Genomic DNA, 27,612 nt, shown 5'->3' with positions numbered 1-27,612 from the left:
CTGTATCAAAGTGTATACAAAATTTAATAAAAATATACCTACGGCGTGACTGGATAGTAATTTGAAACAGTCGTTAAAATGTAAATACTATTTTTAGAGTCTACTTGAATTCTTTTTTTTTTTGTAAGGGTGGTGAACACTTTTCAAATGTACTCGCCATTCGTTGCTTCTCGTTGGTGGTGACTATAGTGATTGAGCTTCTACATATGCCGTTGTTTTTTTAAATTATACATACATTGAATCGTTCCAATAATGAGGTAATTGCATGTTTTAGTTATATACTAGCAGTTACAGTGTGTGCATTTTTGAAACTCTTGTGCTTAGAAACACCACAATCAATGCATAGGTAGACATGAATTTATTCAATTGTCTTTTGTTAGAGATGATTTAAGCCTCAGTTTTCTATGGGATACTTTCCGGCAATCGCTTGATCAATACACCGTCCACTTCTGCATTGGCCGGGCCCATTGTTGAACTGCAAAGCAAGGGGGATTTGCGGTAAAATATATTTTAATAGTATGAGTGAACAAATAGTTTCATTGAAGTTATACTCGTTTTCACTTCATGAAACGTAACAAAACTCTTCGTCTCACGTTTTCTCTATGTTAGCTCTGTAGAAGCACCCGACGGCAAAAATTCGACCTTTCCCAGTTTCCTCAAAATTGCTGACTCAACACTGAGACAACGTTGACACAAGCACTGATGCAGCCCTAACTTCGGACTTTCTCAGCGTTGCACTGCCTGTGTCAGCCGGGGCTGTACGTAGGTTTTAAAGTAGGTATCTGCAAATTTTATAAACCCCTGCTTTAAAAACGCCCAAAATAATCTATTTCTGACACTAAAACTGTGAAAAAAACTCTTACCTAAATCGGTTATAAAGAACCTCTTGAAGGAGGCTTTCTTGCAGGAATTTGCGATAGATATGAGCGCACTCGAAGAGTGCTTTGATTGCCTGAAACTTTAGTCTTTCATTGGAGAGTTCTAATGATGGTTTGATAAAAGCTGTGTCTACCAGGCTTTTTCTTTTTTCCGAAGTGGTTCGCTTCAAATTTTACTAGAACCTCCTGTACAAAATAGAGGACGTGACAAAGCACTTAAAAGGACCACTGGCAATAGTTGTTATTGTCGCAAAGCATATGAAGGGTCCTTAGGTATCGTTCAAATCTTTTAGGCTCCAGAGCCGTAAAGAAGGAACTTTAATAAGGCAGGTTTGAAACTCCCGCCAAAAAGAACGATGTAGATGTAAAAAGGGTGCACATATTGTCTTTTTAGGTTCCTTCCGACAAGAAATGTTGTTTAACTTACTATTTTTTCTTATAAATTATCATGGGAATGGCAGGATTGGGAGTGTAAGCTGATTTCTTTCTGCTTGATTTTGGACTTTTTTTGCCGAGCACCTGCACGTGCCCTTTTTCGACGTAAAGTCGACGCAACACTGTTCAGTTTAAACGTTTTCTTTTAGCAGTTTTCTACTTAAAATCTCTTGAGCGCTTTTTGTTTACATGGTTGAAGAGTAAGGTAACGTGCTGCAGACCTCTTTGAGTGACGCGATCTATAACGCAAAGCTCTTGATCGCTCTATTCCTCTCTGGGAGGTAGATGTTATCCGACACCAAAAAAAAAAAAAAAAAAAAACTCCTTTCAGTTGACACCGACTTACCGAATGTCCCCATCCTTCTCAACGCCTTTAGCATTGTCGCCAAGCGCCGAAATATTCGGTGTAAAAATAAATATATTTTATGGTTAATAGTTAGAAAAAGAACTTGTTCGGACGGGTAAATTCGGTACAAAAATAATGTGTTTCTGCTGCATTCTTTGGGGCTTGTGGCGAACTTTGCAGTTACTCTTTTCATACTTTTATATTTCTTTGCTTATAAGGATAGAAACAAAAAAAAAGTAGGATATCGGAGCATGCGAGGACTTTAGAAGCACGAAACTCTTATCGGAAAGACTACTGGATAAAGGAAAAGCTAGTGCTTAGAGTTTTGAGGCTCGGATCTGCAACAGTGTAATCTGAAGGACTTTCCTTTTCTGCCGGTTGACATAGCAGACACCGTACCAGTCGATATATTTGTGTTGGTCGGATTATACAGTATCTTGAAGAGCCGTATGGTAGTGGGGCATGTCAACGTAGATGTACACCTGCAAGCCGGTACGTTTCTCAGATCATCATACAAATTCGAGAGGTGTGCCAAGCTTTGAGAGATGCCTCAGATCGGTTGCCTGCCCTCAACGGGCTGTTCGACTTTAGATCCGTCTAGTCAATCATTTTTGGCCATAACTCGGCTGGTGTGTTGGCAAAATGTTACCCTGCGTTAGTTTTTTGTGCAGTGAAAATATTGTGAGAATAACAAGGACGGTAAGCTAGCTTTGTTTGCCTTTGTTGTTCGAACCCGTTCAAACGCCGAACGATAGCGTCGGACAATCCACTTTTACGTCCGCTAAGACCCGTTCGGTGCCGACAGTCTACCCTACCACTTTGGCGAATCGAAAAAAACACAAAAAAAAAACTAATTTGACGTGGAACAAGGCGAAAAGAAAAACTTCTACGGCGAAGTCGTAGTATTGGCCGCATAATCGTGGGGTCGTCGTTTCGATTCTCGTTGGCGGCGTTTAGGATTTATTGCGGTATTCTACAAATATTACCATTTATTCTCCATTATGTGTTCTTTTGTACACATTGATTGTCACCTTAAAGGGGCGGTGCAACGATTTTATAATTAAAAGAATTTGCATCTCGTCATTTATACGTTGCTTATCGTGTCCCAGAGGATAGAGAAAACACCTCCTTTATTAAAAATGTCGCGATTCCGCTGCATAATCGCAAAGCAAAAGTCGAGCTTTTTCCCCCACCTGCAGCCCCAAGTGGCAGCCGAAGGAACTACGGCGGAAAGATTACGTGACCTCGCTCGGCTCTAAGCTGCAGCCTAGCGCCCGCTAATGTACGCAGAGAAAGGGAGGGGAAGCGTCCTCCGAGATAGCAACGGGAAGCTACACGGCACTCCGAATGACGTCACTGGGAGTGCGACCACGTGTGACCCTGAAGACTGGGAGTGAGTTGAGGGGTGCCCGAAATGCCAATCTTTATCTTTTTTTTTACGCAGCAACCAGGACACGCAGGCGAAATCGGTTTTCTGTTCTTTACTTCAGAAGTTTCAGGGGGCAACTTTCAGAAATCTTTGACCGAAGTCCGGAAATCGTTGCACCGCCCCTTTAAGTACGGGTTGCGCATTAGGACCCGGTTCGTGTCGCGTTCCTTTACACGTTTTAAACACGTTCTGTGTTCAAACCAAGAAACTGCCGATGCCTCGCCAGAACCACTTCTCTACTGAAAGTTTTGATACTTCAAATTCAGCGGTGTAAGTGTACTAACAATTGTTACACGAATGTGCAACTTTCGACATCTTAAAATTTCTGACAAATGCCTTCGCCTTCTATGTCATCGAGCAAAATAATAAATAAACAAGCGAGGAGGAGTCGGATTGGGGGAAGGAGGTCGTGCATTCTTCACGGGCTCATCCTTTCGCTCAAAGATTAGAATTTTATTTTCGCTATGAACTTTTTTTCGGTATAGTGTCATTTGCTCCTGAAGCGCTTGATAAAAGAAAACGCATCAATGCTGTGGCTGTCAGTGGCCCTTTAAGGCTGAATGTGTTAAGTTTTGCTAGTTGGTTGTTCATGACTGGAAGGAAGCGCCGAAAGACAGGGACGAAAGAAGTAGGTAACGACGACACGACGCTATTTCAGACAGTTTTGTTTAATTGTGACCAAGTACGTTCTGATCACTTGTTAGTGCTTACGACAAGATGGTACACTAGTGTCATCTGTCGGTCACCCCAGAAACACTGGAGGTTTGCATATACTTGTTTATATTAACTCACTATTATTTTACCACTTAAAATAATCCTAAACATGTTTTAATCGAGCATTGCTAATAAAAAGTGGATAAATTTGGTTTCGCAAATACGGTCCAACTTAAGTGTAGTTAAGCGGATGTCGGAAGAGTTCCACGGCTATCTTATAGATGACGCCAGTGTGTAGGCATGATCTCCTGTCGTAAACTGTCAAAAGTGATCGGAACGCTGTCGGCCGCATTCGAACGTAAATATGTGGACCAGCTTTATCGAGCTTTGCCTTCACTTATCTATAATGCATTTGAAACCATTCGACTGGGCCCTTACTGGTACGTTTTTAGTAGAACTCACGTTGCATTGATTGTAATCCTTGTAGATCCCGTAGAAATATCCCTCTTCTCCAGCTTCACTTTTCTTGCAAATATACATGCACTTGTCCACGGGATCCCTCTGAGGAATGTATATTACAAAGCGACATGACTCACTCTTGATCAAATGGCATTACCATTTCCTTCATGACATCATTTGGATAGATATACGTGGTGTTTCAGGTGGATGGCGCAAAAAAATTAAAAAGAGCTTGAGCAGACTACATGTGTCGAAACAACGCAGTATTGTTCACAGTCTCATTGAACGAGTCTTGGTAATTTTGTAATTAACACAAGTAGCTAATTAACAAACATTATGCAGCTGAAGTTTTAAGAATTTATTTGTGCACCAACCCTCTAATACAAAAGTTGTAAAACCCGTTTGAACACATCCAATCGCGTTGTTTTTACTGAGGGTAGCCGTCATTAATCTAATGGTTTTAAACCTTTAAAAAGGCTTGAGAGATCTGAAAAGAAAAGAAATTCACGTGACTGCGTCACTTGTGATTTTTTAATTTCGAGGTTTAAGGGCACCTAGAAAGGAACTAAAACACGAGAACCATCTTGTTGAAAACGACACGATATGTTTTTAAACGCGATTCACATCATTTGCGTCCCAGGTAGCACACCATGTCGGCCGATACTGGGATTACGTCGGCCAGTACCGGGAGCTGTACGGCGGATCCCGGCCAGGGACGCCGGTAAGAAACCGATCCCGGCCGATATCGGGGACTCGTTGTCTAAACTGGCCAGCGCCAGCCGGAAAGTTCCCGATGCCGGCCGACATCGTTTTCTTGCTGTAGTCACCGGCCAGTCTAGCCGTGGAGTTTCCGGTGACTGGCCGATATCGTTTTCTTGCTGTAGTCGCTGGCCAGTCTAGCCATGGAGTTTCCGGTGACTGGCCGACATCGTTTTCTTGCTGTAGTCACCGGCCAGCCTAGCCATGGAGTTTCCGGTGACTGGCCGATATCGTTTTCTTGCTGTAGTCACTGGCCACTCTAGCCATAGAGTTTCCGGTGACTGGCCGACATCGTTTTCTTGCTGTAGTCAGCGGCCAGTCTAGCCGTGGAGTCTCCGCTGACTGGCCGACATTGTTTTCTCTCTGTAATCACCGGCCAGTTCAGCCACGGAGTTTTCGATGACTGACCGACATCGTTTTATCGCTGCTTTCACAGGCCATTCGAGCCATGCAAGTTTTGATATGTAACCGACATGGCTTTTTCGCTGATATAGAAACTATATGATGGTTACAAATGACCGTTAGGTTGGACATGTCTTCAATATGCTAAAAGGTGACACCTAATATTATCCTTGGCCTAGTATTAACGCCGCATCATCCTTAAACCAGTTAAGAAAGGCTTATTTCAGTTTTGTTAAAAAAGACGGGATCAAACATGGCTGTGGAATGAAAATTCAATTTGGTTTACATCTATTAATTTTTTAGAGAGCAGCTCTTAGACGCCCGTTTCCGGCTTGAGCGGCATCGCCGTCGCAGTCGCCGTCGGCGTAACCGCGCGTTGCATTATGGGAAACGTCCCATAATGACGGCGTGTGCGCGTTGCATTATGGGAAGCGTCCCATGATGCAACGCGCGGTCGGCGACGGCGACGCCAACATCGCCGTCGGCGTAACCGCGCGTTGCGTTATGGGAAACGTCCCATAATGCAACGCGCCGTCTCATTTGTGACCCGCGCATTGCATTATGGGAAGCGTCTCATGATGCAACGCGCGGGTCGGCGACGCCAACGTCGCCGTCGGCGTAACCACGCGTTGAGTTATGGGAAACGTCGTATAATGCAATGTGCAGTCTCATTCGTGACCCGCGCATTGCATTATGGGACGTTTCCTATGATGACATCACAATTGACGTCACATGTGACGTCACAAGGGTCCCGCACGTTGCATTATGGAAAAAGTCCAATGATGCAACGCGCGGGTCACTCGTGACCTGCGCGTTGCATCGTGGCGGCGAAACTTGCTTTCGATGAGTTGGGCATTTTTACTGCGGCACTGCGCTTCCGTAGAAATTTCCACATGTTCTCAACGGCAAGTCTCAGGGCTTACGCAGGGTTTTAAAGAGCTTCTTCGACGATTGACTACGAACGAGTAGAAAACGTGTCTTCAGCATGTTGCCGCCAGCCTCCGAAACGCTCCAAAAACGCGATTTTTCAACATGCAAAATCGCCGATCGGTGGCTTCACTCTCGTGCTGCAGCTGCAGCGACCAAGCGGGGATGCGCGATCCAGCCCTTTGCCCAGGCAGATGCCGAGCGCTCCGCGCAAGCGGTCGTTCAGCGGTCGGCCTCAGTAGGCGATCCACCCAGTTGCACGCGCTGCCACCGCTTTCATAGCGTCTGCCCTCGCTTTTTAACAGTTTCGGTTCCCATTGCTATTTTGCTGAAAGCATGAAGTTCTGATCGGAACTTCATGCTTTGATAAAATGTCCTGCCGTCGTGGCGCTGTACGTTTTGCAAAGGGGCTGTTATGCAATACCAAACACGCATGCCGTAAAGCGACCGTCATCTCCGCAGGCGAGTTCCATCTGAGGGGAATTTGTCGTATTGTCTTCTAGCAAACGACATACCTAGCTCTTCATCCGAACAGGTGTGCACAACGTCTTCGACGTAACGCCATATCTTGGGCCTCTTCGCTGGCAAGGCGAATGAGTCGGCAAAGACTTCGCCGAGAACGGCTGCCTCGTCGTCACTCGAGCTGGAGCTAAGCTGGTATCTTCGTCGCTGTCGCTGATTTCGCTGCTACTGCGTTTTATTAGACGATGTCAGCGCCGCAGTATGCTCGGGCCAGTCGGTCATGACAAGAGGAGCGAAAGCAAGCACAGCAAGAGAGCCCACCCACCAATCGAAACAAAAAAACAGCGAAACTCCTTCATTTCCCCGCGGCAACGTTGATAACGAAACTGAAATGTTGCGAGTGACTATAGATCGTACACCCCCGAAAAAGGCTGCGAGGAGAACTACTCCGGGTCCGAGCGGTCTGTCCGAGGAAGACACAGTTCGGGCGGCACATTCGTTTTTTACATCATTCTGCATGATCGTAATCGAAACATCACGTGCACCCTATATTCAACCAGAAAGGGTCACTACTTCCATAAACCCCTGCGTGCAACACGGCGCGCGTTGCTCTTTGGGAACTAGTTGGCCAGGGAGGAGAGTGGCATGGTTTCGGTTTCGATCGGCAGCGTGGACTATTAACGGCCGTGATCTCACGTTTTTTGGTCTCGAGAGCATCATTTTTGGTCTCTAAACTAACCTAAATGGCCAGACCTCGAATCTATAGCACAAGCCCGAGACGTATAGCTTGCCTTCACACATGCTTGTTGTATTTTTATACTCTATCGAGCCTTTCTGTTTGCGTTTCGAGATATACGTGAACGAGCCAGTGCTGGGAATCTTGACGCTGCGTAGCTCGGGTATCTTGCTTGTGTACGAGTCAACAAGCTGTAACGACCAATAAGTTTGCATACATCGAGCTCGCACCTTTACAGCTGGTCAGGAAGTTTGTTTGTTTTATGCGTCCATAGACGAAATAATATTTTTTGCACCTACTGTTTTTCTTAATACGCCTGAGTACGTGAGGTAAAACTTGGAGGCACCATTGAAAAGCTCAATTTGAACACACATCTTATCTCTTATCTGTACTGACTGCACGAAGCTAAGTCCCCACCCGCTTGCATTCCGCTAATATTCAACATCACGTATGCACATAAATTTTTTCTGCAATCATATAGGCACATTCCCCCACACAAACCGTTTTAAGAAAGCAAAAGTCGAGCAATTGTGTGAAGAACGTCGCACCGTTCGCCGGAAGTGCGTCGGACGGGCGTGAACCTCTATGCGGTGTGCCAAAGGAACGAAATTATTCAAAGCGCATTTGACGGTTGGTAATGGCCGTAATATTTATGTGTTTGCTTTCTTCCTGACTGAGTATGCCGAGATAATTTCAGACACACCGTTTAGACACAAATCTTGGGCGTCAGTAAAAGCTCGTCCAAAAAGGCTTAGCGAAGAGTAGGAGACGCTTGTTAGAGCCTCCGTCGTAGCTAGCCGACCTCAGCGTTTGCGAAGACCTAATCTCCTATCAGCGTAAAATTTGAGTGGGCGATATATGATGACACGAGGAAGACACCATAGTAATTTGTGTGCAGGGAAATTGCCCCAGTTTTCGTTTTGTCAACCATTTCGTCGTTTACCCTGAGACTGGGTTTTTTTTTTTTGAAGAGCAGAAGTAACAGAAAAAAACAGACAGGTCTCAGGGTAAACGACGAAATGGTTGACAAAACGAAAACTTCCACCAGCTAGCCTGTACTTTGACTCTTTTCTCGTTTCGTTTTGTATCGTTCGAGAATGAATGTATTGTACGTTCGTGAAAAGTCAGATCATCGAAAACTCAAGCGGCGCATTCGGTCACGGCGTGATAGCATGAAAGGAAGCTGCTCAATCGAAACCGAAACTGAGTGGCCAACTAGTTCCCAGAGGGCACTTCGTCGAAGCGTCGTGTACTTCTTTGTGCCCCCGTTTTTTTTTTTTTTTTTTTTGTTTCTTTTTATAGAGTAGCACAGTAGCACAATTATATATTTCCGACTTCGTGTTGAGACTAGAACAGACCTCATCCAGCATCGAGCCAGCTGTTGATAGACTTTGCTAGAAAGCCGATCCAGCATCCAATCCAAAGCCGGACAAGGTGAGCAAACACAAATGGCGAGCGGGACGTTGGCGTGGTTCGCGGCATGGTTCAGGTACGGTGGCTCCAGGGTTGAAAAATTGTATGTGACCGTGGTGGCGAGTGAAAGCGCTGCATGTAAATCTATGCGGGGCAGAAGTCGCTCGAAGTTACCGCCTGTGCTTTGATTTTGATGTTCGTGTTCTGTCGGTTTCGTCGTATGTAGGCCTAGTGAACCAACTTCCGCTCAACAACGCTTGCTGGTGGTTGACTCGACGGTGTTGACGGCCTTTCGCCGTATCCCGACGATCGTTTCGTCGTGATGTCCCGCAAGACGGAGTAGCCGTCAAGTAAGAGAAAGTACGAGCAGCAGGAAAGGGATGCGACCGCGTATTATTTCGTAGTGGCGAGCGGCGGCACTTTTCTGTTTACGTTCGCGCACGTTTTTGCATCGGCTTCTGCCCGTTCGTAGTGTAGATGCCCTTTGCCTTTCGTTGCATCGCGCTGTTTCCACGCTTCGAGCGCACCTTCGGTACTCCCGGCCGAGTATGGACGAATGTCGCGAGACGGCGATCGTTCGGCGGCGGCCTCCGTGTGTTGTAAGCGTTGAAGTGAAATTAAGAGGGGGGGGGGAATAGAGTCAATCGTGTACGCGCGCTAGGCGCATTTGTCACTGACTTGGGGTGGGGTGAGGGGAGAAAAGTGGGGGAGAAGATAGAAGAGTCGGGCGTCAGGAGCGTCGTCTCACCGTCCCGCTCGCTCGTCATCCCATCGTCGCGCTTAATCCGTGAGTGAGTGTGTGTGTTGGGGGGGGGGGGGGGGGGGGGATTTAGCACTGGTGGCTGGCACCGCGCGGTGTCCGGTGATCAAGGCGGTCTCCGGGGGCGACCCCGCCGTGTTGTTGGAGGCATGCTAGCTCGCCGAGACGCTGCTGGCGGGGCATCGGGTTGTGCCGTCCGCGAGACGCTTGTCCGTTATTTTATTTATCCTTGCATCAGGTTTTAGATTATGACGGTAAATTTGCATTGTTTGCCATACTTCGCAAAGTCGTAACAATTTTTCTACAGGTGACTCCTAGAGCCGCTCGTCAAATTTTGCGGCACGCAATACAACTTTTTTTTTCTTTTTTCGACACTTTTTTTTTTATTATAACTTAGCGATATATCGAAACTTTCTGCTCGTAGCGCAATCGCACCAATGCTGAAAAATTCCGCACGTACTGGCTAACCGTCATCATCATAAGCTCGACTCGTTTTTCCGAGTTCACATCAAACAAAACTAGGTTCCTTCTATGAAAATACGGTGTACCGTTAAATACCGGGCAAGCGCGCACTTAAACTTTGGAAATAATCGCAAAAAAATGGGGGATAGGTGCTTGTCCGGTCGTCAATTTTGCATATAAATGTACTGTGCATATTTTCTCAGATCTCACAAATTTGGTAATGGGCGCTTAATGTGGAATGGGCGGATGCACGGTATTCTACGGTATGTCCAGGCAGTTAGCGGCATCCTACGCCTTGGTAAGCACAACCGCGCGTTGTGAAGTCCACCACCGGTGTGGCACAGGGCCCCGTCCTTACCTAGCATGTCGTCATATGCAAGGAATGTATACTCCGTTCGCCCCTAAGCTGAGACTAGAATCTCCGCCTTCAGTGCGAGCTCGCTGGCTTCTGCAGTGCTTTGGTTGCGTGTGCCTGCGTGATCGCACTTGTTTTAGCAAGGGCAGAAAGCTTGCGTTGAAGGCGGAGCTTCTAGTCTCAGCTTAAAAATGAATGGAGTATAGTCGAAACGCCATTGCCATTGCTTGAAAAACTGGATGTAAATAAGCTAATTGCACGAAACCGTTGCAAGTAAAAAGCTACAAAGCATGGTGTAAACAGACCTTTACGCGAAATGAGCACCGTTTTTCTCTTTTACTGCTACTTTTATTACTTGGCGTATACCGGAATGCGACGCCGTCGTGTTTCAATGTGGCCGTGCATGGGGATATAGCAATGGAGTTATTATAATATATGCTAAAGGTTGCGAAGACCTGACAGTGTGAAGTTACTTGAATGAACATCATGTCTGACCACGCCTTTTATTCTAGTGAGGAGGAGTACAGTTCATCGAAGAGAATGACGAAATAACGGTGGCGTCCGTCCCTCTGTTGTGGTTCGACTTGAGTATGAAACAACGGCAGGTGGCCAAGCAAAATGCCTGGGGCGGACATCTTGTCTCGTGTGCGACCGGGCCAAGCACCAGACTCTGACTGGCCTTCGTTCAGAGCATCAAGTTTGCAGAAATACAGTAAGTATTATTTTGTACTGTTCCTTTTCATCTAAAGTCCTGATAATGTGCTAGCACACGTTTTTCATCTGCCCTCTGTTAGCATGCTTGACCAGATTAGCTTGCGGCAGTTGCTCAATTTAGTTAGCTCCATAATCTTCGTAGTGACACATGCACAATTACAGTAGTGACCGAGTTCTTCAATACACTACTGGTCACAAAACTTTCTCGTAATGCTGTGGGAAAGCATTGCATGCTGCCAAGAACGGCCGTGGTGCTGTCCTACTCTGGAGAGGTTCGACGGACAGCTTAGAGTGTTGTTTTTAGGTGCAGCAAGTTCGCTTCGGCGCCGTGCTGTGCAGCTTCTGTTTGTACCTTGAAATGTTGTACCAATGGCCCGATTTTGGTGTTTTGTGAGATTGAGATCTCGGCAGGCTTGTACTGAGGGAGCTGACCTTTCTTTAACAGACACGTCGCCTGCTAACGTGAGTAAAGAGGGAGGGTTTGTCTGCCCTAGAGTGTCATTTGCTGCGGGAAACAAGACGCCGCTGCGTCGTCTGCTACCAGAACCGAAGAAAGGTGGATCATCTGTTACACACTGTATGCTGCAAGTGAAACGATAGAAAACAAAGTTGCTTTGCGAACTTCTGCTATTTAACAAGGGGTGCAATTGATGACCTGTGCTTTACTTGGAAGTGCCAATTCATTCTAAAGCGTCATATGCCTAGGCGCGAGGTATCATGTGACCACAGAGCAGCCGCTTGCAGCCAATTTCGTTTTCTATACCAGGGCAAGTGTTCTTAACGGGATTCTCTCCCATTCTTAGACGGTTGATAGTTGAAAAAAAGGCCGTCCTGAAAGCCCAGAAAATGGCAGTTCCAACAAGGGTACAGGCACCAAGCTAGGCCTAATAGGCACGGACCTATATATCAGATTTTTAAACTGGTGCTTATCGCAGCCAAGCGCAGCGCGTCTCGCGTGCATCGCCGACGAATCAGTATTTTTATTTCCTTTGATTGTCAAAAAACATCATAAAACTTTGTGGGAGCATTCACTTTGACCATACAAGCCAAAACTGTGACGTTCTGAAAATTGGGGCCGTGTCTCCTTTTCAGAAAGTTTATTTGATTAACACATTTTTTTTATTACATTTATGAATATTGCATACAAATTATAATGTCTCAAATTTTTACAAAAATTTGAAACACTCACTGTGTCTGGCAACCGTTCCAAAGCTACCCAAACCATCCGAAACACCTGAAGGTTCAAGCGTTCTTCTGAAACTTCCCGAAACCCAAGTTTCTGAAAAAGTTTCTTCGCATCATCAGTGCATAATGTTGATCAGCAAAATGGATAATGCTTTCTTATGCCTTGGTTATCTTGCAGCCTTCGACGCTCAGCTGCTTAGGCCGTGATAGACCTGCACATCCAGAATGGGCACCTACAGCAGCAGAACAGGGAACTGCAAGTCTGTTGGGCAGGCGCTCGGGCACGTGGTGTCTTTCAAGCACCAGGGAGAGCAGGCGAGGCCTGGGGAACAGGTGACACCCCAGGAACTGGCCAGGCCTGAACCACCCGAGCTGTTCCTGACGCCTCTCCGCAACATGGAACAGCTTAGTGCTGCAGAAGCGCAGCTGAAGAACTTCACCAACAGGACACTGCCGGTATTTATGTGTCCTCTTTTTCACAATATTGACGGGTATAAGGCTGCGATTCTTACTTTGTGGTTTAACTTGGGTTATCTGAAGATGGGGTTGGGGTTGGAATGTGGACTGAAGCCTTTTACCGTAATATTTCAAATGGATGCCCACCCAAACTATGTTTTAAACACAGTCAGTGGCAAATTAAAAATGAGTAAGTTGCCGTCCCTTCATTACGGGCCTTCTGTTATTTATAACAGCAGAGTGCACGCACAGCCAATGCACATCGGAAGGCTATTTATTGTAAGGGGTACCCTCAAACTGAACCCTGCGATAGAATTGTGTCAAGGTGACGCAACGCCAGTTGCACATTTTGCAAGTCAGCTTTAGTAGCCTGCGTAAAGTTTTTGCAATTGTTAAACTGTGTTTCATAGAGGCTACTGAAGGGAGAAATGATGGACGGTGGCCACCAAAAATTAAATATTTGTGCATCTTTACATTTTTGAACAGTTCTTTCCACCCGAAGGTCGTGTAGACAAGAGGCCTTCATGTGCATCCTCATTGAACGGCATTTTAAGTCTTTTTCAACTGCCGCTTCTTGAAATATTTTTAAGTAAAACATTTCACAACGGGGGAAGTAAAATCGCCTAACACATTTGCCTTTGGGTGCTTACAATATGTCGGCCTGCAAATAATCATAAATCATGCTGATTTGCTACGACACTTCTGCCCGTTTTATCCTTAGAAGTTAAATTCCGCACCTGCAACAACTCTCGCCGTGAGTATGTGTGTGGAGCACGCACAAACCTGCCTGCGTGCTTTTTGTGTTTAAAGGGGCACTGACACATCAAAATCATATTTTATTTTACTATCCGAAACGATTGAAAGCGATGCCTGGACATTACCCTTAAAATTTGAAACTTGGGAATTCAGTATTTCTGAATCAAAAAAACAATTTCCAAATGCCGAATTTGAAGTTCCCGCGCGATCCGCGCCAGTGCAGTGAGTCAAATTTTGCGGCCTCCTGCGACTTGACTTTCTTTCGGACCTCCGCTCCACGCTGTGAAGCTAAGCGCCGTTGCTACCGCGGCCCGAAGCGAGGAGGAGGCGAGCAGGCGGGATAGAAGGGTGCCGGCGCGGGAAAAAAACCGGTTTCGTCCCCGACTCGCCGATAATCCTCTGCTCGAGCGCCGCCAAGTTTTCCGAGGGAGCATACAAATCCAGGAAGCGACATCACTCCGAAATCTTATTTTCGGTATTTCAAAAAGAAAGGCCGTAGTGCGTTCGCAATTGCGTTAAAAAACATGTTTTACGATTGCCGTTATTAAATGTTATAGAAAGGTCGCCTACAAAGCTTCTAAATTTCCTGATTTTTGACGTCACCGATCAAAAGAAGCAAGGAGGTGAGCGCGGGAAATATAACTGCCAAAAATAAAAAGGCACGCGCGCGCGCGGGGAAATTTTTTTTTCGCGATGCGATTTTTTTTGCGTGTTTATGACTACAACTTGCATCGTTTTAGACAATAAAAAAGAATACGACCTTTGGGGTGTCAGTGCCCCTTTAATGCTTGCTTGACAGAAGGATCGAGATGCTGTAGTATATTATGGGCTTCTTTTGGTTTTGTTCCTGTTCTCACTTGAGGCTATAGTCAAGAGATCTAAATATTTAGGGCGATAAATTCATTTGCGCTTTCGGCATCTGCTACAGAAGTAAAGGTACATGCTTGAAAATAACTTTTAGCCTGGTCTAAAATCGCTTTTGAGCGTGCCCACCACATGCGTATGCCCAAACAAATTTGTAAGGGGTTGCCAGATAAATCTTAATCCATCTTTACTTTACATTAGTAGTGCATTTCCAAAATGAGATGTTAACCAGTCCTAACCGAAGGTCACCCTTTGAGAGGAAATCAAATTTTCCAAGGTGAAAGAGTAACTGTCATTGCATCCGCCACTTTATTCAGGGGGTGTGAGTGCATGCGTAGCTGTGTCTCCAGGCATAGCATACGGTAGTCGCACAAGCGATTATTACACGAGGCGAGCTTGAGCTGAGTAAGTTGGTTCATTGGCCTACAGGGCCACCACTGAGTCAGCACTAAACAAAAATATGGAAAGGTAACTACTCATACTGTGCTGCTGTTGCCATTTTTTGCAACTATGATGACGGTTTTGGTCAATTCCTGCCTTTTTATGCCTTTTTCAATTCCAGTCTTCGTAAAGTCGTAAAATAGGTGATAAATTTGCAGGGTGACTAACCGGCAGCTAGACTAAGCTTTAACAAAGTCAAGATGCGCAGGGTCTTGAATGCACTGTTTTGAGAACCACATACATTATTAAAATTACTGAGTGGATGCTGATGGGCAAAGAGGATCCATCAAAACGTTTGCACAATTTGAACGTTGCAGCGAATTTGACTGACTATTGAGATTTAGCAGAGTATGGAGGGAAATATTTTAATCTTTCTGGTTTCGTCTAAGACAAGTAGAGTTGCCATATATTCTAATATTTTTTTATTCTCTCTCTAGTAAATATGGTAAAATTTTGATGCATGTATAGTGTGGCTTGCTGCATTTACCTGGGCATTCACATTCTCTTACTTGAGACATGTTATGCATATAAATAACTTTATTGACATATTGAGAACACATTTTGTCTTTCTAGGAGGGGCAGCTCGTGTCTCTAGGAGACAGCAAGAACCTGCAGAAGGTGGTGCGAGAGATGGTGGGACGCCTGTTCTCAAAGCAAGTCCAGGAGCAGTTCTCCGGCCCTTCTGGGCTACCAAGGAAAGTCAAGGTTCAAGGACGCCATGATGTGTAAGGTGGTCATCGGTAATGCATATTTTTTACTGGCTATTAAATTGATGGTATCTCTATTGGAGCTCAATAGACAAGCACAATCTTTGAAATATGTTGACAATTAAAGGGAAACTGAAACACTTCTGGACAAAAAAACGAGTTATAGGTGACTTCTGGCGTATTTTTGTCCTGTGAATCTGAATATCGCTTTCGTTTTCCCCGAAGGTGTAACTAGACGCGAGAAAACACGAAAAACCTCAGAGCAGCCGTGACGTCGTACTAGGATCTTTGGGGCGCCAAGCACGTGTCGCTCGTGTGGGTGGCGCGTGCAATTGCAAGCTTGCCAGTTGTATTTTTCCACACTGACGCCAGTTGTGGCGTCTATTTCTGACCTTTTTTCAAATTCAAGGAAAAGGTCAGAAATAAATTTTACAAATTTATTTCTGACCTTTTTACAAATTCAATTTTCCGAAAACTCCCAGCATGACGTCACGCCCCGGGAAGGAGGGGCTTCAGCTGTACTTTAGAAATTAATTTCTGCTTCTCCATGCACCAGATTGAAAAAATAAACTCGATATTCGTGATCCTGGAGGCCATATCAAGACGATTTTGGTGTTCTTCCTCAAATACAGAACAGCTTCAGTTTCCCGTTAAGTCTTGCAATATGCAAAATTTAAGTCGTCAGTTCCTGTCGTTTTTTTTTTTTTTTTTTTTTTTATTTGATGTGCATTCTCTATTATGAATATCTCCTGTGTTAGCATTCTCGGACCTTCATACTGAAAAGCAGCGTTTTGAAGGAACTGTGAAAAAAGGTTTTTGTTGGTCTTGTTTTGTTAACCTGTTAGTTTCCAGGTTGAAAATCTAATGACGACCATTTAGAGGCCTTGGTCTGCAGAGTGTCAGTTGGGGAAGTTTTGCTCTTTTTTTAGCCACTCATCTCTGCACCCCACCCCGTCTCGCCCCCCATTTCAAATTAATAGGATGTTCCGTGAAATAGCCATATGCCTCCGTAGAATCTGCACCTTAGCGTGGTAGCCAAACCCACAATCTCCACCTCTGTGGTGCTCTCTTTCTGTCACCTTTGAATTGCAGGCTGGTGAGGGACCCATATTTACACAAAGGAAACGCTCGCAAACTGCAGTGTTTGAACAGCACCTTGTGTGTAGCTAATATGCAAGATATTGGCTTCCCCTATTTCTCAACTAATCTGTGTGATCTGACAATTCTCTTTACAGGTGCCATACAAAGTCGCACTCGTGCAGCGTGGACGCGGTGCAGAAGTGGCTGACGGCCAGGGAGGCGGGCAAAGGCAATAGAGTTAAAAAGACGGACACTCCACTGGTGGTTCCAACCGCCTTTGACGATGAGGGACACTCTGGCTGAGGAGCTAGCTGCTATGGATGCACGAGTCACAATAAAGAATGTCACGGTAAAAAACATTTTGTATGTTCCCTTCTTGTACTACCCACAATATGCATCTGGGCGACAGATGAATGGGACATGTCGTCTCAACGAGTATACAGTAATTGCCATGAGTATACTGTATACACGGAGAAAGTCAATTGTTCACACAGAATTGTTTCTTAAAATTGCACAAATACTAAACCGGCTTTTTTCAGTTCAAGTCCGAAAAACATGTTAAAAACGGTCACCACCTATAAAAGATATGAAAACCAATAAAATGGTTTGGACTGAGAAATTTTGCATTTCCACGTTTAAGTCAATTTGATCTACTGAGAAGTTGGCTGTTCAAAAATGCAGTAGGATGTCATTCCTGGGCTTTAAAGCCTGACACAGCTAGCATTCTGCTGGTTCTATGCTGGATACACTGAATGACGCATACGCTGGTGCTGATCCGCAATTTCGCAGGCACTGACCCGCAATTACTCTGGCACTGATCTGTTTTTACGCTGGGACTAATCCGCAATTGGACTGGCTCTGACCCGGAATCACGCTGGCACACTGATGGTTTCCTACCGTACCACCGGTTCCATGCCGGGGATCTGTGTCGGGAGCTCGCTGGGAACATCCCGTATTCCCGGCATCCCGGTTTCCCAATAAGGTCCCGGTACCGGCCGGATTCCGGCATTGGGCCCGGCCGATGTCGCCCCTTGGGGCGTTTCCGGTACTGGCCGGTATCGCTATCCCGGCAGGCCAATACCGCCCCATCCCCAACCCGGCGTGTTGTGCTACTTGGGGTTGGATGGTCTGAGCACAATTTTTTTTTCCTAAAGTTAGCTAAATCATTTTTGTTAAATAGGCACTTAAGCACATCGCCAAAATATTTGGGATCGGTTAACAGTAATGTGAACAATTCTGCATCGGTTTTACATGCGTCGAATGCATCCTATCTTCATTCTGATTGGCACAAACTAGCTCAAACACTGTGCATACGGTTTTTATGGAAAACGTTTTGACGTAGTAATACACTGAGATTCATAGCTCAATTCCAAGTTAAATGTTCACTGTGGAATATAACATTTACTGTCAGTGGGCTGTGGTGCTTAATTAACCACAAATAAAAATGGGGGAAGTAAGTTTAACAATACCTTAATTTCTACTGTACGTCTGGCTTGTATTACAATAAATAAATATTTATTTGTTTTTTAACTCACGCTTGACTTGGAGTCGCAGTGATGAAACTGGGCTTGTGTCTCGGGAAGTGTCTTCCATACTTGTTCAGTGTTCGCTGTCGCAACAAAAATGTATGAAATGACAGCTTTGCGCTGCATAGGATACGGTTTAAAAAGAACCCTTGAAACGCTTAGGTTATACCAAATCAATTAGAAAAAAAATTTAAACTGTATGATGGAGAAACTCGAGAATTAGGACATATAGCTGGAGCTTTCTATAAATATTCTTGTCAGTATATGCACGTCAGGTGTTCTTTTGAGTAGTTAGGCTAGTGAAACACACTCTAAGAAATGTTTTCTTTTAGAAATAACTTTATATCAATAAAAAAAAAACGCTCAGCCGTTTATGGCCTGATTGAAAGAGATAATTGTTTCTCGAAGGGGAAACTTGAGGTAATAATGTGAACATTCAAAAGCGGTTTACATGAATTTGTTTTATGCAGTATTAGAAGCAAAACTGAAAAATTTAGTTTGGATTCAATTAAGCCGATGTACCGTTTTGTGTGGAACGATACAGAAATGGGACCCAAAACTTCTGCCTTCGCGGATAGCATAGACATACAGAGCAGTAGCAGCTACGGCAAAAAGCACCGGCAATATATCTCTTAATCGGCTGCCGCAACGCAGTTTTGCAAAATCAAACGTCATCTGTTCCCTTAGCACGCCACTGCGTCTTTCTGCTCCACACCTCTTTCATTATGACACACCGTAAGTAAAGTGATTCCTATACTACCATATTTGATGATCTACCCATCGCCTGATAAATTGACCTAATTTTGAGGCACCGTTAATTCCGCCCAAGAAAAACTTTGATGGTGAGTAATGATGCAATGATATGGCCTCTTCTTATATTTTTTTTTTAATTTTAGGGTCTTCGCAGATAAGAGTAGGAACTTCTAAGGTTCCTCATATAGCAATATCCAGCTTAACTAGTATTCTTTTTTTTAAATATTTCTTTGTAGAGTGCGACGTTACCAATTCCCGCAGTATGCACTAATGCAGCTTATCAACCAGAATCATCCTCATGACGTGGTCAAGCTCTATGATGCTTTATAACCAAGATTGGGTTACATCAGGCTTAACTGCAGTGAGGTTGACCCAATTAAAAAAAGATTGATATGAGCTTTCTCACTTTTCCAAAGGTTTATATCATTAGCGTATCAGAACAAATATCCTTCTGGGACCAATCCCGCGTGCATTGTCACGCGCAACACCTCAACTTTGTTTTAATGTTTAACAAAGTGATGATTTTCCATGTTCCCTTTGGGGGAGAACCTTATTTATTTTACCCTTCTCAAATACAAATAAAAAACCTTCTCGAGGGGAAACTTTTGCCTGTAATTCTTTACACTGACAGGTAAACATCCCGTCTGAAGGGAACACAACGAGATATGTAGAGGCGCATAACACTGGAGACACGGGTGTTGCTTGGCGGTCATGTTCTCACTTTATTTATTCTCTCTTTATTCAGAAATTCCCTCGCTTAGCCCGAAGGCTTTTCTTCAAGAGGGTCACAAACGTGAAAAGAAAAAAGAATTATTCAGTTGTAGAGCACGCTTGCTCCTCCGAGCAAGTGTGTTCTGCAAGTCCCAATGTTGCCCTATACCCGTAATACCAGCTACCATAATTACGTGCCCGCTGCCCAGGAACAGCTCACCACGTGCATTTTCGCGCTCCTTTCGCGCTCCATGGCCCCGTGTGTGTTGATGCTTCGCATTCTGTCCTCCTCAAAGTAAATAAAGCTTTTTGTTCCTAAGCCTAAATTATCGATTTGTGTCCTTCTTCCGAATTGGGTACGAAGCAGAGCGCTCCAACCAATAGTATAGCACAAGTTGTAAGGATAAAGAAAGCATTCTACTTCGTGCTTTAGGGGGATCTATTTTGCGTCGTTCATTTTAATTGTGTCATGGTCTTTGTTGGAATGTGTTACAGTTCGGCAAGATCTCCAATCTTATCATGGCTTCAATGGTTGGGCAATTGTTTTAGATTTTTCAGGCCATATGAAGCGTGCAAAGATGGCTGGAAGAAGGTGGTTTGTAGAAAAACTCTGATCAAGAACGTTTTACGCGTGCCAGCTCGAGGTATTAATGAGGCATCATGTTAGATTGATAGTCATACTTGGCAAAGAGGTAAGTGCCAAACAAGTTATAATACAAATCGTAATTTTTGTTATTCTCGACATAATATATATTAAGTTTACATGCAATGTCGACTTACCTTCTTTGTATTCAAGGCAAGTTCCGTTTTTGCAAGTCCCAACATAATCAAACTTGTTAGGGTCACCATCTTGAAAAGCCTAGAGGAAAAACGTTGTCTCGTAAGTTCACATACCGCAACTATAATGATGCACATGGTATTAATAAGAATCTTAGAACACAAAGCATCCGATATTGAATTCGCGCGGCAAAGCGGATAGATAGGAAACCCAAGGTAATTAGATTACTTTATAATATACCGCGCAAACTTTGTATAAAGAAATATCATCTTACAGGTAGGTAACACGGCTGCTGAAATACGTCCAGGCTACCATGATTAAGCGATATAGTACTTGCCGGCGATGTATTAAAAATGACGCTTATGAAGCAACTTCGTTACCATGAGAATGGCGATTGTTTGGGTAAACGTTTCCGGAAATCCGATAAACAGCTAAATTTTTCTAGAATATGCTCAAAAAAAAATTTGCTTGTCTTCAACAACTTTTGTTTTTACAGCATAGCCTTTTTTTTGAAGACGGACGTGAAATAAATTGGAGCATAATATATTCGAACAAAATGCACGCACCCCTACTCAACCATCGATCTCAATAAGGCGCAGAAACATGGCTTTCGTGTTTGTTAGTATACACTTGTTTTTACTCAAGAACCTAGTTATTCATTCGTGAGTTAATACTCCTTTCGTTCTGATTCAGTCATGTTTTGTGGAACTGAATAGAGAAACTTTCGATCAAATAATGACTAGGTGCAAAAAATGTCAGAAATAAATTGTTTTGAGCTGTGACACATTATGTTTTGCATAAGTGAGAATGTATAATCTAGCACGCAAAATCATAATTACTGAAATTATATCTTTCAATATTACAGGATATCACAACCATAATGCTGGGGCAAGTTTACTTCTCGACTAAGTATCTCATTATAACGCAGTAGGTCTTCAGAAAGTTTTTTTTTTTTTTCAATCTTCTGCAACTAAATCTATTATCGAGCATATGGAAGAGTGGTATGCGTGAACCAAAAGAACAGAAATTGAAGAAAATTAGCTCGCAAATACATTACGTGTGTTTAATTTTAATATTTTGAGACAGCTAAAAATACCGGGTGAAGAAGACACAAACAACACAGATGAAAGATAACATACAATTGGTTTAATCAGACTTTTGATCAAGCGATCTTCCCGCCTACCCTGCTACTGACGCAAGAAAAAACTAACATCTTTACGCCCATCAAAGAATATATCTCGGAAAGTTCATCTGTAAAAAAATAATTAACAATAAATGAAACCTTGTAATTTAATAATATTGATTGCGTGCCAACGGACTTGGTAAGGAGATGTACGATAAAATCGCTTCAAAGATTTTTTCAGCTTGAAAATGAATTAGTTAAATTATAACCACCGCTCCCTCCTGCAAAGCATTCAGGGTGCCAGAAAACGGCCCTCAGAGTTGTTACAAAAAAGTCGTCGACGCCAACTCATCCTTTAATTGAAACATCGCCGCCTTTGTACTATCTACATGTGCCTTCAACTTAGGCGATGTTCGGAAACAGTAATCGTGGTGCACGTTGTAAATTGCTTAACCTGTTTCCTGAAATACTCAAATTGGTTTTAAATTGCAACCGAAGGTCAATGTTTTGAGAACTTGCAAGGTGACAAAAATACAAGACTCAGGGTATAATTATAGCTAACTTCATGATGTTCAGTGAGAGCTTGTTAGGAATAACCTGCACTAGCGATTTCGACTGCATTGGGTGTTTTTTTTTGTTACAGACTTAACATTATTTTATGTGTTGTCCAACTTCCTTAATGAATTTGGAAGCGGATCTAAACAATTTTCTTTAGAGAAAAGTTATTGTATTCTAAAAAAATTAATACATAGAAGAAGGACATTTGTCTTCTACAACAATGAAGTCAGTTAAAAACAATCCTGATTGAGTGAATATTTTTCAATCAGTAGTATAACACGTATGGATCCGTAACTTTAAGTGCGCCCTTCATGATAACTTTCTCAAAGAAAGACAACCATTAAGATAATTCCTCCTTTTAGATTATGCATATAAATATGCATGTCTTCTGACAGAATGGAATAGTACACTGCACCTCAAAAAATGATCAGCTGAAATGAGTGGCGCTGATAGCAGTATGATTGTGCAATGAATGTCAATTTTAGAGATTAGAAGTTAAAAGATTTACCAGACTGCCTTTACAAGCTGAACTACACGTTTGATTTTAATATTGTTTTTTTTTTGTTTCAATAAATTATTTATATGATTATATTTGAACAAAGGGCTCGCAAGATAAATAATAAATACGTTAATTTAAAAAATGCAATAAATGGTGTACAGTCATCTTGAACTACGATATGTATGGCACGGTTATGCCTTGCACATATGGATAAAGGTTACAAATGAGAGAATAAAGGCAAACAAGATTTTAGTAATTGTGACCCTGTACTTACAACACACACGGTAGCATCTTCATAATTCCCCCAATAAACAGTATCATCTGTCACATTTCCATTCTTGCAGGTGTAAGTGCAGCTCGGCGAATATCCCGGCTAGTTCACATAAGGAACACGATTGTCATAAATATGCTATATAATAGAATGTTAGATAAAAAAATTACAAGAACATTTGAAATCACACTAAAAAAATCTCGAGGCATATTTGTTCTCAATATTTCAAATTCTTGCAGAGGAGAAACAAAAAAAAACAGTCGTTGAGTAGTCCAGACGAAAAAGTGCAGTGAACTAAAACAGTTAAAATTAGTATAAATTTAAATACGCGTTTTTGTATCTAGAAGTTCGGTTCCTTTAACACATATTGCCACGCGCGTCATCATAGCGATCAGAAAGCAAACATCACTGCCGTTTCAAAATGATGTATATATACTGTGAATCAACATTTGCTGGAGTACTTTGGTGTGTTTTTTGGTTAAACATGTTTGGTAGAGCGCTACAGCTTCGCTGTCAAACCACCTTCACAGAGTGGAGTGGCTCACAATTTTCTGTCGTTAATATTCAAATTAAATGCCCGGTCGGGAGTGCGTGATTTAGGGACACGACGAAGAACAGATCGGTTTAAGTTTCTATATAATTCTGTTCATGGCAATTTGTGACTGTGCCTAAACGATTCTTCGGCATTAACGAAGCTAGTGCTACAAGAACTAAACGCGAACTAACAAACATCCTTGGGAGAAGAGCGTGTTGGTTCAAGTGATAAATGAAGAAAGAATAAACAATTACCACTGGAACAACACAACCACATCTTTCTGAAAGATGAAAGATGTGGTTGTGCTGTCCTAGTGTTAATTGCTTATTCTTTCTTCACCCATCACCTAACAAACATCGAACATTGTTTAAATCGTCTTTCTTCCCTAACGCAATAGGCAAATGAAATACTCTCCCTAAAATACCTCTCAATTAGGAATGTAACCCTTTTAAGACGCGCTACTCAAACATTTCTTAGTCAATTAGGGAACCTGTATTGCATTGGTATGTTTTGTTTCCTTCATTCGTGCTGTATACACTTTCTGACTTGGCGTTTAAAGAAAAATCCTGGCAGTATAGGCAAATAAATAAATAAAAATTCCCATTGTTTAGCTTGGCGACATTTTAAATCTGTTAGCGTACGTCGTATTCTTTGCTCCACTAACTTTCAAACACTTAGTTTAGCCTCTTACCAGGAAGAATAGAATAATCCGATAAATTATTTTCTTTGGTATAATCACCGGTCCAGATAGTTCTAGTGCTGCCCTATTCCAAAACTCAATATAAATGTTCGCTATCTGGATTCTGGAACAAGACTTTCTTTTTATTCTAGCTGGATTTCAGGATTTTAGATTGGATTTCTGGTTCACAAAACATCTGAAGTTGGATTTCTTGTTTCACATTCCGAATAGCGAAAATTTATATTGAATTTTGGTTCAGGATGCATTATATCATTATATTTTATAATCAGTCATGTCCTAAAGAACTGACCACCGCTTGGTCCAGAAACAAATACATTTTTGCTCTTGATTTTGGTTTCCTTTCGCTCTATGGCAATGTTTTTGAAACATATTTTTATTCTACTTTAATTCGTATTCGTAGAAAAAAAGTAGTGCACTTGTGAAGATAATTGATGTTTATTTTCGAACCGGTCTTCTAAGTCGATAAGAGGTGCCTAGATTAGGAATCACTCTTTCATCCCCTTTCTGTAGTTCACAAAATAGAGGACTACAATTTCAAAACGCAAAACATAATTTAGAGCAGAAAAAATAAGAAATTATGTTGAGGGCGTAGTCACTGCAACCGTAGGGGTTTCATTCAGAAAGCAGGTGTATTTTTTCCAGGGTGGGTGGACCTTATCTTATACAAATATATATTTCGCTTATTCTCAAATAACATTCGAATTTAGTAAAGAAAGCGTGAAAAGGGATGTATTTGAGCTATCAATTAATGTGAGTCATATAAATAAAGTAAATGCCTGATTTTTACGTCAAGTCAAAGGAATAAAAAAGCTATTAAATCATATCAACCAGGTATTGGTATCAGACGTCCACTCGATATTAAACTGTGCCTTTTGAAAACAAAACGTAATTGGTCAAAATAAGATATGCTTCCAATGTAATTATGCTTGTTATGCAAAAAGAAGGAACGAAGCATATAAGGCAGTGTAAAGGAAATGTGAAAAAGTTTAAAATATCGAGAAGAAAAGCATGAAGTGCAGCTGGACATTAATTATACTTTCATAAAAAATGGGCAAGAAAACTATAGAATTGTATGCTTTTGGGCTAGTTGGAAGTACAAGCTGTGAAGATTATGCCGCCAAAAGGATATGACGGCATAAAGGAGATACGTCTCTGGACTGCATGTCCGTTCTCGTTCAGCGCTTTAACTCACACAACAACGAAGTATACAGAACACTAAAATATTTTTCGAATTTTCTAATTGCCCATGGACTGCGAACGCACTGTGATGCGTTTGAAATAAGAAGCGGTATAGCGTAAGAAACATAGACTCTTAAGCCCGTTTGTTTCTAGTTTCAGATTATTCCAGACAGTTCAAATAAACTTGCGATGTGCATTGGCAGTGTGCTTTACCTATGATATCCAGTACCAGATTCAGTTATTCAGAGATTAGTGCTATGGTTTTCAAGTTTCTCTCGCGCCTAAAAAGCTGTCATAACAAGCAGTGTAGTGTCGTGTGCTCAAGAGTGTTTCTCCAAGAAGCGTGGTGAAGTTCTATGAACGCTTCTTTATATGCAAAGAAAGAGTGACACTGCGCTCATACTGTCGTTTATGATAACACATTGTCCTTCAGTGTAAAAGATGCACAGCAATTAAACACTGAGTTGAAACCTACGCGAAAAATGCATTCAAGTACGTACATGCAAACAAGGCTTAATAAAACAAGAACTTGACTACGCTGCCACTGCTTATGAGCGATGAAAATGCACTTACATCGTCGAATACTTTGTCTTCGCATCTCTTCAATGCAGGATTGAGTTCAGCGCACGTTATTTGACCTGCTGAGTAGAGCACAAATAAACAGAGATATCTCACGTGAAGCAATAATATATAACGTTTGAGGGCTTACCTAAACAAGCGACGGTCACAATGAGAAGTCTCATGGCCGGCATTATCGGTTCTCGCTAAGGAGTGAAATCTAAAAAAAACGATAAACTTGTGCGATGTCAGCCTAAGGTACGTCCCGAGGAAAAGGCTAGCGCTGTCTCTGTCTGCAAGCGGTAAGTAATCCCCCTTTTTATACATGAGGTTGTGTGAGTTAAGACACTGTCACCCATAACAACAATAGACAAAGAGAGCGCGTCGTTCGCTTTATAATGTGACTTGCAAAAGTGAAGAGATTTTGAATGGATTGACGTTTTAACACCTGCTACGCATGATCTTACTCCAAACAATTCGACTCCGACACTTGGACCTGATAAAAGGCATGACAACAATGGGTGCTTGTGAAGCTAAGGAAAATGTGCCTAAAAAGCGTGCTTGCTAAAAAAAATGTAAAAAGAGCTAAGTTGGTAAAAATACCTTGTGCCACACATTTTAGCGAAATGCCTTGTATGATAAACTTTAATGCTATTACGCAAAGAAAAAGAAACCATTCACAATATACACTTTGCAATAGTAAGGAAGAACGCTTTTTCGTAAGAGAACAGTGAAAAGGATTGTTTGTTTGCTCTATTATTTTTAGCCATACTATCATTTGTGGAAGAATGTACGATGAACACTCATTCTGGAATTATTATAAATATATCAAGTTTTTTACATTTGCAGAATATTCAAAACCAAAGTTTGGCAATACTGAAGCCCACAGACTTCTGGGTAGAATATTCCGATCGAAGTACGAAGCACGTGGTGTACGGTCTTTCGAAACTGGGGAATTGACCTGTCGGCAAACAAGCAGCTCTTGATATCCTGTTTGGAACATTGACTAAAGTTTTGAATTGTAACCGCGTACGGAGGTAGCTACTAAAATAGCGGCAAAGACTAAACACACTGGCTGACAAATGGCGGCACTTAGTTTAAAAGCTAGTTTATAATCTAAGTGAAGTGTAAGAAACTTTCGAAGATTTACTTGTATAACAACCATAGTGAAAAAAAAAACAAAAAACAACCTTGAATCTAGGGATAAATTATGGGGGCAACAGAATACCCTCTCAAAACTTGGCTGCAGAATATTGCCGCCCGCAGAGCCGAGAAGGCAACGCTTGGTCACGGTCTTCTGGAAGATTGCCGGTCATTCTCGCAGCAGACGTAACTTTCCCTCTGCCTTGTTATTCTCGAAAGTGCCAGTTCATCCTCACCCCGAGCGCGTGACGCTCGAACCCTCTTTGCCGAACTTTCGAGATAGTGACGCACTTTAGATAAGCAGCTGCCCGCGACCTTGTCGAGTCAGTCCCAGTTTCGCCTCAGCGTTCGACCGTGCTGCTTCGCCGCCTTCGACGCCCGCGACGCCCTGTTGTTATCTTTCTTTCTCTTTTTATTTTTAGCACAAGTTCGCCACATTAAACGTTTATTTCTTCCTGTTTATTTATTTTTTCCTTTGGTTTCCACTCGTGACATTATATTTTCACACGTCTTCTTTGCACATTTTTTTTTTAATATTAGCAGATTTGTTTAAAAATCTTTTCTGAAAGTTAGACTCACGCGGTTTGTGCAGGTGAGT

The 27,612-nt window shown here is 42.7% G+C and overlaps 1 protein-coding gene across 1 annotated transcript; it reads right to left on the bottom strand.

Annotated features, from left to right (window-relative positions):
- Nucleotides 1-394: 394 nt before the first annotated feature.
- Nucleotides 395-26,065, bottom strand: LOC115321967. The gene is made up of 7 exons (XM_029982247.2): nucleotides 26,023-26,065; nucleotides 25,887-25,951; nucleotides 22,903-23,001; nucleotides 20,451-20,529; nucleotides 18,216-18,289; nucleotides 4,205-4,303; nucleotides 395-475 (listed from the first exon to the last, which is right to left on the bottom strand). Exons 1-7 carry the CDS (start codon nucleotides 26,063-26,065, stop codon nucleotides 395-397), a joined length of 540 nt encoding a protein of 179 aa, XP_029838107.2.
- Between the last annotated feature and the right edge of the window lie 1,547 nt (nucleotides 26,066-27,612).

Source organism: Ixodes scapularis, unplaced genomic scaffold (genome assembly GCF_016920785.2).
Source record: "Ixodes scapularis isolate PalLabHiFi unplaced genomic scaffold, ASM1692078v2 PGA_scaffold1__304_contigs__length_218370807, whole genome shotgun sequence".
NCBI lineage: Eukaryota > Metazoa > Arthropoda > Arachnida > Ixodida > Ixodidae > Ixodes > Ixodes scapularis.
Note: the sequence above shows the minus strand (reverse complement) of the source record. Positions and strands in the feature narration are given on the sequence as shown.

What these genes read in the sequence shown, in the direction of transcription:
- LOC115321967 (XM_029982247.2), bottom strand. Translation starts at nt 26,065, where the DNA reads ATGCCGGCCATGAGACTTCTCATTGTGACCGTCGCTTGTTTAG. An exon ending in TGTGACCGTCGCTTGTTTAG is followed by an intron (nt 25,952 to 26,022) that starts GTAAGCCCTCAA and finishes TCTACTCAGCAG; the next exon opens with GTCAAATAACGTGCGCTGAA. An exon ending in AAGACAAAGTATTCGACGAT is followed by an intron (nt 23,002 to 25,886) that starts GTAAGTGCATTT and finishes TATGTGAACTAG; the next exon opens with CCGGGATATTCGCCGAGCTG.